We start from the raw sequence: 13,699 nt of genomic DNA on the forward strand, positions 1-13,699 counted from the left end.
GATGGAGTGTTAATCCCACAATGTTTTTTTTTCTGGCTGGTGTTTGCCCTGGTTGGTAAGACACAGTTAAACTTCACAGAAGATACTTGTTGCAATGTCTGCTAAATGAGAACCTTACTTTAATAAAAACATTTGAATATAAATCTTTTCTACGACTTTCTAGTTTTTCCTGTATACCACATTTACAAAAGTTGTGCATTTTACAGTTCTGCAGAAATCATAGATTCGGTGTGTCCATGAATGTTGGAGTCTCCTAGCAAAGATGGTTGCTTTGAGTCTATTTTGTAGGGTTTTTGAGACTTGTTGCCAAAAACGGTGATACCCATTCCACCGGGATGATTCGGAATCGACATGTGTGGTAGTAAGGGAATATTTGCTTCCTGATTTGATCCTGATGAAGGTAGGCTGGTCACATGACCAGTACTAGTCGACCCACTGGCACTGCTCGGGGACCGACTCTTGGGAGGTGGGCAGTGCTGAATCACTCTGGGAGGACCTGCTGGCTGATAGTGGGCAGCTGGAAACGCTGCATATCCAGGAGGTATTGGGTATCCATTGATGGGGATGAATCGCTGGTTCTGAGGTATTGGTGGGCTGATGAAACCAGCAATCTGGCCCTGTGGTGTAATACCCTGGCTCGGGAACATGTAATTGGGATATCTGGGGTTACTGAGATTACTCACTGGGCTGGCACTAAGGGAGGTTGTCTGCGTGGTGGCATTTCCGCCGGAAGGAGTAGTAGAGCTGGTATGACTTGAGAGTCCCTCCCAGGACCGAAGCCGGACGTGAATATCTTTAAATCTTGGTCTCCTGGAAGGAATCTCATTCCAACACTCGGTCATGAGGCTGTACATTCTTGGGGGGCAGTCTTCGGAGCATGGTAACAGCTGTCGTTTTCTCACCATCTCGATCACTTCCTGGTTACTAAATCCATAATATGGCTGGAGTCCAAAACTGAATATCTCCCACAAGACAACCCCAAAAGACCAGATATCTGAATCAGAAGAGAATTTGCCATACATGATGGCTTCAGGGGGCATCCAGCGAATAGGCAGCAAAGACTTACTCTGCACCCTGTAGTAATCAGCGGAGTATATTTCTCTGGAAAGCCCAAGGTCTGAAATCTTTACGTGAAGTTGCTCTCCGATTAAAATATTGCGAGCTGCAAGGTCCTTATGGACAAAGAAGTGACTAGACAGGTATTCCATGCCGGCTGCAATCTGAATTGCAATGTGTAGAAAATCTCCATGATCCAGGCTGGATTTTACAGTCCCATCTTCATCACTGCTACAGCCAACATCTGAATGTGGGGACCGCATGATGAGGAACTCGTGGAGATCCCCCTGATTCATATACTCAAAAAGCATACACACAGGTTGTTCCTGAGTGACAGCCCCTAGAAGGCAGACAATATTGGGGTGGTGTAGTTCGGCCATCAGGGAGGCTTCCTGTTGAAATTCTGTCCATTGCTGGGGGTTGTTATAGTCTTTCAAGGTCTTTATAGCAACTAACTGAGCATGGTCCATGCCTGGGAGATAGAGATGGCCCTTATAGATCTTTCCAAAGGCACATTCACCCAATTCTTCCATAAAACGTACAGCAGAAAGAGGCAGCTCTTTAGCCTTGCTCTGTATGAAAGAAAGGCAAAGTGTGGTTTAAAACATTTTCTAAGGCAAGACATCCTGGCATCTGAAAGGAGGGGTGAGGCGTATTGAGAAAGGTTCTGTACAACAAATTAATTACAACATTGTACATCTAGAAGTCTTTAGAATTGTTGGCTGCAACTTAGGCATAGGCAGAGTTTTGTCCACCACTCCCCTATCCCTCCATGCACACCCCCTGCTCCAACAATGGTTTCCTGCTGTTACCTAGAATCTTGCTACTCAAAGAGTGGTCTTGGGAAGAGCAACATTGAAGCTCACTACAAATGCAGACTCTTAGACCCACCTCGGACCTACTGAATCATGATGTGCATTTAACAAGACCCCAGGTGATTCCGGTGAATGTTAGAGTGTGAGAAGCACTGCTGCTGAGGATACAGCCTTAATCCTTAGCCTGGGACCTAAGAGTATTTGTGACCCGGTCTTACCCTTGCTACACCTCCACATGATGGCATCACTTAGGCTGAATAGGTCTCCTCATTGTCCACATGCAAATGGCATGCATGTTCTTGCCTAATACCTTTGTTCTTCCAATGCTCTCCTATTTCTAAAGTATATATTGAGCTAAAAGCCAGAGAAACCAAAACAAAAGGCTGTTCTGAGGTGCTCATAGTAGAGGTGGGGAGGTTTGGAATGTGCTTCTCTCTACCTATCAAATCCTTGTTCTGAAACTCTCCCTGACCACTCTGTTCTTTGCCTCCTGTGGAATCCCTCTGGCTTTACCGTCTGAATGCCACTATGTGCAGGATGCAGTGAGGTGACTGGCTACACGCTGACCTCCACAGCCACAGTTCAAATTGGAATCCTGCCCTCTCCACTTACCGGCCGTGTGACCCTGGGTACAATATTTAACCACTCTGTGCTTCAATTCCCTCATCTATAAAATGGGATGATAATCGTACTTATCTCGTAGGGTTCTTGTGAACTTTTAGTAAGTTAACATTTGTCAAGTGTTCAGCATGATGTCTGGCACATGGTAAGGGCTATTGAACTTTTAGCTATTATTACCTTGCTATTGCTGCTCTTTTTACGAATATACTTTGTCCTCTCAATCATATTTCAAGTTTTTTTTTTTTTTGGCTGCACCATGTGGCATGCGGTATCTTAGTTCCCCGACCAGGGATTGAACCCATGCCCCCTGCATTGGGAGCACGAAGTCTTAACCACTGGATCTCCAGGAAGTCCCCCAGATTTCAGTTTTTTGAAGGGAGCTATTGCCTTTCGAACCAACCGATTATCTCTATGGCTTTGCAAGTGGGTTATTTACTGATTGACCTGAAAACAGACAGGAGAAAGCATCTAGCTCACAATGAAAATAAATATTAAATTGTGACATTTGATCTTGACAGTAAACATCTATTATGTCATGTGTTTTTACTATTTTTGGAATTCACCTCTGATCTATCCTGACATTTAATCTAATTTGTTAGGGAAAAAGTCATAAAAGCAATGCATTTGTACCTAAACTGATTTTTTAAATAATCCCTTTAAATGCACTTTAAATCCTTATTTTCTTAGAAAAAAGTACTGCTGTGAGTATCCCAATTGAAGCTGATAATTTTGCAACTACATATGGAATTCAGAGCTCTCTGTACACAGTTTAAATCAACAGTTTAGAAAATTAACAAAAAATTTTCTCTAACCCAAACTCTACTAATCTAGAATTCATGATGATTAGCTCTGTTCTAGGCTAATTTTTGCAAGGCAAAATGCCCATTAACCTAATTATAAGTGTAAATAAACTTGCAGCAAAATACCCACTTAAGAGGACAAAATAGAACTGAGAATTTTGAAACATTAATTCCTCCATGCAAATAATATTTCGTATCATCTATAGGTCTCACTAATTTGTTAAAGCAGATTTTATGGGGTTTGTATTTATAAATGTCTTACAGTAAAGTTACTTCTGCTGAAAGTAATGGCAACTTCTTGCTTTAAACATTTAGGCAATTGAAGCTTATTAATACAGTCCTATTAATTATAGTATTGTTTGTAACAGATTAGAAATAACCTAAATGTCTACTTAGTGGAAACTGATTAAATTAATTGTGATGGAGCTAGTAAAAACAACATTATACATTTGTAAGGATATTATACAGTTGTAAGAACAAATGAGGACACTTTCTATGTACTGATATCCAAAATCCTACTACTAAGTTAAAAATAAAAAGCAAAAGAACAGTTAATGCTGTATGCTGCTTTTGTGTGAAAGAGGAGGAGAAAAAGAATGAATATATTCATATTTCTGCCCATAGGCATAAAGAAACTCTGAAAGGATACTCAAGAAACAGCAGTGGTTATTGGGAGGATATGGAGGTGGGAACTGGGGGGAGGGGGGCAGAGGTGGGAGATTTTTCACTTTATGCTTTTTTATACTTTTTTTGTTTTTGTTTTTGTTTTTGCGGTACGCAGGCCTCTCGCCGTTGTGGCCTCTCCCGTTGCGGAGCACAGGCTCCGGATGCGCAGGCTCAGCGGCCATGGCTCACGGGCCTAGCCGCTCTGCGGCATGTGGGATCTTCCCGGACCGGGGCACGAACCCGTGTCCCCTGCATCGGCAGGCAGACTCTCAACCACTGCGCTACCAGGGAAGCACTGCTTTTTTATACTTTTGAATTTATGAACCAGGTGAATATAGTATCAATTCAAAAAAATGAATAATTTAAAAACATATGACCCATCTTTCTATCTGACTGAATCCAGGAAATTTATTCTGCAATCACAATTCCTTCACTGTTTTTCCTTTTGCTTCTAGGGTCAGGATTCTGTGGTTGCTATGGAGTTCCTTTGGGAGAACAGAATGTAGGTGATGGGAAGAGTAACCAAGACTACTTTGTAACTCCTGCAGCCCTCAGATTGATTGTGCTTTCGTAGCCAGAGTAATCCAAAGTGAATTTTTCCCACGTGACATTACGACAGGGATTTCCATCAGAACTTTACCTCATGATGTAAATGAATCCAATTTATGTGAAAGTCCCTTGAATGGCATGGTAGGTATTACTTACTTTTTTTTTAAATTTATTTTTTATTATTTTTTAATTTTTTTGTGGTACGTGGGCCTCTCACTGTTGTGGCCTCTTCCGTTGCGGAGCGCAGGCTCCAGACGCACAGGCCCAGTGGCCATGGCTCACGGGCCCAGCCGCTCTGCGGCATGTGGGATCTTCCCAGACCGGGGCACGAACCCGTGTCCCCTGCATCAGCAGGCGGACTCTCAACCACTGCGCCACCAGGGAAGTCCTTACTTTTTGATTTAAACAGGATCCCTCATGCTTTTGGTGATAGAGAAGGGTATGGGACTGAGTAATAAACTACTTTTGAGGGAAAGTGGGAATGAGGAACTAAACCCAAGGAATATTAGACTGATCTAATGAGGCGTTAGGACTCTTCCCCCTTCCCCTGCTGAAGCTTAACCCATAGGCAGTGTGGGGTAATTCAAACCATGTAACCTTTGGACTCATACAAATCTGAATTTGCATCTTGGACCTGCTGCTTTCTATTATTAATAGTTAATATTTATATAGCACTTACTATGCGCCAGACACTGTTCTGAGCACTTGACAAATATTAACTCATTTACTATAACAACCTCGTGGGATAAGTCCTATATATTAGGTGGCTGACCTTGGGTGAGTTTCCTAACTTTTCTGAACCTCTATTTCCATATCTATAAAATAATATAATATCTAGCTTCCATAATTACAGTAGGGATTAAATGCAACAATGTATGAAAGTAATTTCCACCTAATAAGTGCTCTGTAAATCAATTTTATTATCCTTCTTAGGGAAGTAATCCAGAAAGTGGAGTCAATGCAAATGATTTAGATCCATTTACAGCCTTAAATAGCTCTAGATAGTCATCTATAATTCTATGTTTAAAAAACGAATGTTTAAATTTCTTCTTGTTAATCTTTCTCTGTTCTCCTGTAGTTGCTGGTTTCTAAAAAAATTCTTTAAAAATGACAGAGACTCTGTTTTGGAACCCGATGGTGGGTAAGAATTTGAGTGGCCTGTGGTCTGCTCCTCTGAGGATTCTGGAAAATGCAGATGGAGGTGGAGGGAGCAAAGACCCACGTGGAAGAGTGGATGGTGGCAGATGGGAAAGGAAGCAAGCAGGCCAAACTGGTGGGGACTGGAAGAGAAGAGGAGGTGGACGGGACCTTGGCGCTGGCCTGACACATGGCCCCTGGGGCTTCACGGCTAAGAAAGCCGGCTGCATTCCCATACACTGAGGTAAGAAAATTAGTTCTCTGGTATTCACCTTTGGAAGAAGAACTCTTACTCTTGCCATTTTACAGATGGAGAAAGAGGCTTAGAAAAGTATCAAGAATTTTTAGGAGAGCCAATATTGCTGCCCTTGTGTGTACAAGGCCTTCTGTTTGAAACCAGAGAAGCTGGCTGGCCGGCAACCCCCGTTGGACACAGCATGTCTCTGGAGGCTCAGCCTGGGGCCTGACACCTTGCAGGGCTGTGAGGTCAGCCTTCAGTGTGTGGTCACTCTGTGGAATGATAATTGTTCTTCTTTCTCTCTGTTCGGACACATGAAAAAGTATGTTTTGACCCAAAGTGTGTCTTGTCATAGCTCACCAATACCTGGTGGGCCAGACGGCATAGAGTCCCAAATCATCTCCAGCCGACAGAAGGAAGGAATAGTTCATCAGAGCTAGTCAGAACCAAATTTGGGGATTTGCTTCGGAAAAAAAGCACGGAAAGTAACCAAAATGACCAATTTCACAAAACCTTTCCTCGGAACACCTGTGCATCAGCCAGCGTAGAAATACCCAGGAAAAAACTGCTCAGAGCTTGGTTTCAGGGGAACAATTTACACAGTGATTTGCAGTTTTTAAATGCTCAAGTTATTTGGTACAAATGAGTCTTAACTATAGACTCATTTTCAAATTTTACATAAATCCTGACCTAGTTAAAAAATCATAAAAACCCTTAAAGAAGCAGTCAGTAGACTGTATGGTGACGGCAGGAAATTAGCTGTATTGTTGAGGAACAGATGGTTTACATTATGCAGACCCTTTAGGCTAAACTTGTTTAGGTCTGGCATATTGTAAATTATATTTTGGTAATGAAAGTGAAATGACCTCTGCTTGACCTCAAGTGGGGTCTGTCTGCTTGAACCAATGTAGTGGAAAACTATGAAAGAAAATGAAGTCATAAAGTTTTGGCAGTTCAATTTTGGCTCATTTCAAGTTAAGGGGTTATAAATCTGTTTAGTTTTTGTTTGACAAGTATTTGTCATACAGGGATGTACAAAATGTAAAGAAGTGTAAAATACACATGAGGCACGATGCCAAAGTAAACCAAGTACAAAGGAAAACTGGAATGAATAGGGTCCTGGGCTCCTATCTCTTTATCACTCCCTCCATTAGTTGAATGACAAGATGGGCTCCGTTTATTATATGCTGTAAGGCAATTAAGTACCTTAAAACTGAAACAGGCTTTCAGTTTAAATGTTAACATTTTTACTTCTCAAAGTAAACACACATCTGCCTCAGTGCGGTTTAAAAAATTATATAATTTTTTCGGGGGGGAGAAAAAGCAAAGTTGATGTAGAAGTTGATACATTATTCTAAAATCCAATTGTGCTTCTTCCCCTAGAAGTTTTTGAAGAACAACTGTATTCAGGTTTAAATGAGCTCTTCACTGGAGGAAAATGAAGGGAGAATATTTTAGATGTGAGTCCTTAGATGTGAGTCGCTGTGAGTATTGCAGTCCTGTCTAAACAGCTGCTAGAGAGGCCAGGCGGATGTTGGTGGCTTCTCTCACCTGAGTGATGAATACTAAGTGGGGACATGTGCCCCTTTTAGATCCATTAACTTTAGGTATGAAAGCAATGAACCATGGGTAGTTTTTAAAAATTGTAATTATGTAGATGGCAGATGGATAAGGCGGACAGACTCAGTGACTTTATGTCTTTCCACCTCTGGGAAGTTACACCTTAGGTGATAATACACTTGAAATGACTCCTCTGGAGGACACTGCTTGCGACTAAGCTGCCATTTCCTGCTCACTTTTCCTAAGGGACTACCACAGGAAATGAGATGAGTATTCTGTGATGGCCATCAACATAGGCGTGCAGCACGGACCCCGCTCTGTGACTTTTCACCTCTAACCTGAACAGGGCATGACTGATGGCTCTACTTTTGAGTCCAATTTGAAGTAGACACACAGATGAAAAGCAGAGCCACATGAGGGTGGAGGGAACCAGAGCTCAGGGCGGTGCTCTGGGACAGGAAGTTGGCTCCAGCAGCAGGTGCTGGAAAAGGACTGAAGTTCATGTTCCTACAATGGACCCAAACCTCCTCCTATAGTCCTTGCAGCCCCTATACCTGTTCCTTTCCCATTCCTCACGTCCCAAGGCTGCTGCCCTTTTACAAATCTCTTTTGCTATACACATTTGCCGATTCTAGCTGTATACAAGTATCTGTAGGAGAAGAGTGGGTCCCACACAGTGACATTTGTCCTCACCCTATTAGGGGAATAATGAAGCAGGCCCTACTGAAGTTAGGGAGTAAGTTTGGGTAATAGGAGGACATGACCAGGTCTGTTTCTCTTTGAAAGCACAGTTTTCTCTGAGAACTGTATTCCTTGTGGACTTACTCTCTGAATCTCAAGTTGATCAGCAGAGTCTACACCAGAGCAGGCACTGGAATCCCCCAGAGGGCCTGTTAAAACACAGACTGCTAGGCCTCACTCCTAGAGTTTCTAATTCTGTAAGTCAGATTCTGCAGTTCTGACAACTTGCCAGGTGATAAGGATGCTCTGGGACTGGAATAAATGAGAGAACCACTGGAATAAATGAATATGACTTTCAAAAAAAAAAAAAAAGAGAAAAGAATACAACTTTCTGGATCAGACAGTTACTGAGTGTCTGGTCCCTGCTCCCGGCATGATGAATGACCACAGTGTGTCTGTAGAACCTGATTGAATGATTCTGACTTACACGAGACAGAGACTATACACTGTGCTTCGGAAGATGCTTTGGAAATGCCAGCTAGAGAGAAATGTAAGAGCCATCGACTGGTATTTCACTGGGTTATATTCTGCATGGCTACTGTCAGAGAGATTCAAGGTTTTGAAATAGAAATCACGTTGTAGCTTGGGCCATGTCATCAGTTTATTATATTTTCATGTGCAGCCAACTGTGTGGGATATATTTTCATAGCTGGTTACCTCAGTCAGTCAGCTGATACTATATATACTATGTACCAAAGAGTATACACACAGAATAGTATATGAGAAACCATTTAAGAACCATGAGGAGAGAGGACACAACTCCTATCCTAGATGTTTGTAATTTGAGCTTAGTAATAACTACCATGTATCGAATACTTGCCACGTACCAGACACTGAGATCATAATAATGGCTACGATTTGGGGAGGGGGGGCTGTTTATGTGTTAGGCTATAAGTGCTTTATACATATTAATTCTTTTCATCTTCACAATAACGCTATGAAATTGGTCACTGTGACTATTATCCCCATTTTACAGTTGGAGAACCTGAGGAACAGTGGTTAAGTGATCCCACAACTAGAAGGTTGTAAATTCAGACTCCAGGGTCTGTCTTCCTCATGACTACACTACACTCCCTTGTGGGGTCTCTCAGTGTTCAATGCATCAACTCATTTAACCCTCATCCCAAATCCGTGAGATTCATACTATGATTTCCCCACTTTATGGATCAAGAAATTAAGGCCTTCAATGGTTAAGTAGCTTGCCTATGGAAGCACAACTATTAGGTAGTGATGTCAAGATTCAGCTCCAGCTGTGTCTGGCTCCAAAGACGAAGCACTTTTCTGGGAAGAAGAGGTAGTTTTCATTTGACCCTCAGAAGGCTCCACAATTTTAAAAGCATGAGGCCCACTGGTATAAAAGTGGAATGTCAAGGTGTAATTACTCTCTGGCCTCTGATGACCTAGACCTTACCCTGGCCGATCCTTTGTTGCTCCCATTAGTTGACTGGGGTAAGTGAACAAACCCATTCAACAGCAGGCTGTACCTGAGTTGGGCACAAGAGCCCTGGAGAGTACGTGAAATTGAGATGTTTTTAGTATCTGGCCTTGGCTGTTGACAGGAATCTGCTTGACTCTAAGGCCTATTTTCCTTTCCTGTGCATTTTACTGGTTCTTAGGTAAACAGTGTTAGAATTGTGAATGACTCCACTCATAAATGGAAATGATTGCATTCTAAAAGCTTAAAGGCCACAACCATTTGATTTTGGGAGATTATGGACATTTTCAAAGACTACAGCTGAACTAAGTGCCTTCTGGTTTATACAATCAAATTCTAGAGGGAGTTCCAACCAATAGTTCGCCATATTTGTTCAGAGTTCAGCTGCACTTCTCTGGAAGTGATTTAACTTCAGAAACGGTCCTTTTCTCTATAATGTTAACTTTCTGATAGTTAGTTTGAATGTTTGGTGGTGACCAGGATTGATTCTGTGGTGGAGTTACTTTATAATGTCAACAGGAGAAGTTCTATTCTGCCTGGAAACAGTAATTTTAATGTCAGCGTGAGCTACCATGTGCTCATAACTTGGGCTTGTGTGTTTCAGTCAGCCTGAAAATTAAGGCAGTAGAGTGACACAGGGCAGGGGTCCCCAACCACTGGGCTGCGGACGGGTACTGGTCCGCGAGCAAGCGAAGCTTCATCTGCCACTTCCCATCGCTCACATGAACGTCTGAACCATCCCCCCGCTCCCCGTTTGTGGAAAAATTCTTCCACGAAACCGGTCCCTGGCGCCAAAAAGGTTGGGGACTGCTGAAATAGGGAACACTTGGGCTCTGGACCTGGAGAGACCTGGCCTTGAGTTTTGGCTCTCCCACTCACTAACTGTGTGACTTTGGGCAGACTCTTAATCTCAAGCTCCAGTTTTCTGACCGCCCAAAATCAGGCTCAAATTAGTACCAACTTCAGAGGGTTACTGTAAAGACTGTATTGAGATAACGCATGTGAAGTACTTCAGCTTATTCAGAATATCCATTCATAATACTCATTCTCCCTAGAAGTAAAACTTCTAAAGACATAGCTGTAAGCTGATCTCTGTACTGGACAGTCCCCCAGTCTTCACTATCAGACCCTCTCTGCCCTGAGTGATTTTATCCAGGGTGTGAACAGGGTGTGGGGCAGAGGATTTATGCTCACTGGATGGGCACAGGAATACCAGAGCTATCTAAAGAGCTACCTCTATAATCTTTGCTCTAATTGCCTTGCCCTCACCCCAGTTAATGCTGTGGGTTGCTGAATCCTATAGCTTCCTCCCCAGCCCACAGTATCTGGTACACAGCATTTGGTGGTTGATTTAAAAGGTTTGTGATTGTTCATATCATCACTGTAACAAAAAAATAATAGTAACTTCTAGCTGTTGAGGACCTGTGAGGTGCCAAACACACTATCTTGAAGTGTCAGAAACAGCTCGTTTAGAATAGATTGGTGGCTGCTGGTGGTGGAGAGTGGGGAGGGAAGGGGTAGGCAAAACAGGTAAAGGAGTCAAAAGGTACGAACTTCCAGTTATAAAATAAGTAAGTTCTGGGGATGTGCAGCATGGCCAATATAGTTCGTAATACTGATTGTATATTTGAAAGTTGTTAAGAGAACAAATCTTAAACCTTCTCGTCACAAGAAAAAAAATTTTGTAATGATGTATGTTGGCAGATCATTTTGCACTATATAAAAATATTGAATCATTATGTTATACACCCGAAACTAACGTAATGTGTGTGAATTATACTGCAATAAAAATACATTTAAAAATCTCTTTTAAGTACTATTTGTATCCTTGTTTTATAAATGAGAAAACAAAGATCTCATGGCCAGTAAACAATGGAGGCAAGATTTGTAATCATATCTCTCTGCCTCTAAATCCTTGATCTTTGAAGTATATTATACTACCTCTTAGAAATAAACTAAGAACAAATGTGGCTGGAAAGGTAACTTAGGCCCAGAGACTGTGGACTCCTATATACTGGGAGGAAGAATTTTATAACTTGAGATTTGGTCCTTCCAGATTGGGGAATCATTATGTCAAGTGGGAGCTAAAGCAATGCCAGAGGATGAAATCAGCATGAGAGAGAGAAAGAGGAAAGAGAACTGACAAACATCAGAGGAGGCTCCCGTTTGGGAAGAGCTAGTGAAGAAAAGGGGAGGAGATAGTAGGAGAGCCAAGAGAAAGTGTTTCAACATGGTGGTTAAGAATATCGAATGCTCCAGAGAAATTAAAGAGGATGAAGACTTGGGAAAGGCTATTGGATTAAATTACATCGCTGGTGATTCCCCAGAGGCCATGTGAATAGAATGATAGCTCAGAAGCCTTGGAGACAATGGCTTTAAGGAGTGAGTGGAAACGTTATTGAGGACGTTTTAGCACTAAGTGTAGTGACAGTGGATAAGAACAGGGATTTCAAAGGGGTGGCTTGACCACAGCAGGGATTTTTAGATGGAAGCATGTTGCTAGCAAAAGGGACAGGCCCAGGGAACATAATTGTCAGTACATTCAGCAATGGCTGAATACCTTGGCTGGAAAGGAAAAGGTGAGAGGAATACCCTGGAAGTGGAGAAACAGAGAAGTGGGCAAGAGATGAGGGTTAGTTGAGAAATAAAATACAGCCACCAGTTTCAGAAAGCTATAGGCCAATTTTGCTTTCCCCCCAATCTTCCTTACATCAGCCAGGAGCTGCAGGAGTTTGACCCAAAGGCTTATTTAGGTTTCCTGACCCTCATTCTCAAATTCCTCCACCCTTAACCTCTTTGAGGGTCTAAATCCCACATAGGTGCGTCACATAGGGAAGGACAGAACTGGCTCACCCTGTGCTTGACGGAGAGGCTCTGCTCCCCTTCTAAGTCCCCAGGAGGCAAGCTCCACAGCTTCCCTCCCTCAGCGAGACTGCTCAGTGTTTCCGATGTGACAGCTTGGGGCGGGGGGCGGGGTGGGAGGCAGAGGGAAAGAATCGGAGAGATGGCAAGTTAGAGTTTCCAGGCTTCTTGGAGAAGGTTCATTTTCCACAGTACTTTAAAAAAAAAACCCTTACTCAGATTGTAAAATTTGTAATGCAAGATAGAAAAACCCTACGTAGTTCCTGCATCACCAGAGTACTGTCAGAAGATTTTAAAGATGGAAAAGATAGGAGATTAACTAATCCAACTGAATGGCTTGAAATCTTTTGCTAAGCAAAATAAAAGAAAAATAAACAAACCGTCCTTTGCATGAACACAGTCGACCTCTTTCTCTGAACAGCCGAGAAAATTGAGACACAGAGAGGCTAAGGGGCTACTCGGGGTCACAGGGCAGTTAGAGGTGGAGCCAGGGGAGCATCTCCATTTCCTGACTGTTCAAGGCTCAGACGTAAGATGCCTGTCTGGTCCACTGGCTTCCTTTCCCCACAGATCAGAAGGAGACTCATGCCTCCTCAAAAGTTTTAACTTCCAACTGTACCGTTCACCTCTCTGGGGACTCAAGCCAGATCCCGTCAGCCAGTCTGTCTGCAGCTGCCTATTGTCACCTCTGAAGGGTATGGATTTCTAATCTCCCAGAGGAGCCTCTTCTTAATACAAACACTTGAGGTTGGTGGGGCAGCAGGGGGTGGGGACGGTGGGTAAAATCAGCTCAGCAAGTGGAGAGAGATGGACAGAGATAGTTTAAACCCTGAAGGGCACATTCATTTGGATAAATAAGAATGAGGCCAGGGCAGACCAGCTTCTACCCTTCATTCCTTTTTCATCCCAACCTCCAAATATCCTTCTGATTTTACTCTGGTAGGGTGTTTTTTTTCCCAAGACTTGTTTTGTTTTGTTTTTTTCTCTTTCTTTCTTATGTGTGTCCCTTCCTTTTAGATTTTATAGGTACGGGTAATATTTATGTGTCAGTGACCTCTCAAAGCAGTTTTAGAGATTGACTGTTTACATTTGGGAATTTTCTTTAAGGTCTACAAAGTTCTTTGTGCTTTTTCCAGGAAAGGCACTCAGTAAGAACCAAAACAAACAGCTGCATAAGTCAAATTTGATTGGAGCCAAACTTCTTAGGAGAGTAAGAAAA

The 13,699-nt window shown here is 42.5% G+C and overlaps 1 protein-coding gene across 1 annotated transcript in view; it reads right to left on the reverse strand.

Annotated features, from left to right (window-relative positions):
• Positions 1-200: 200 nt before the first annotated feature.
• Positions 201-13,699, reverse strand: part of ROR1 (receptor tyrosine kinase like orphan receptor 1) — a gene marked incomplete at both ends in the record, with an annotated part of 406,574 nt that continues 393,075 nt past the window's right edge. Inside the window, one exon of the mRNA XM_082833145.1 lies at positions 201-1,628. Within this exon, the coding sequence (XP_082689271.1) occupies positions 201-1,628 (1,428 nt within the window). The remainder of the gene's footprint in view (positions 1,629-13,699) is intronic.

This window comes from Leucopleurus acutus (genome assembly GCF_964270905.1).
Source record: "Leucopleurus acutus genome assembly, chromosome: 2".
Classification (NCBI taxonomy): domain Eukaryota; kingdom Metazoa; phylum Chordata; class Mammalia; order Artiodactyla; family Delphinidae; genus Leucopleurus; species Leucopleurus acutus.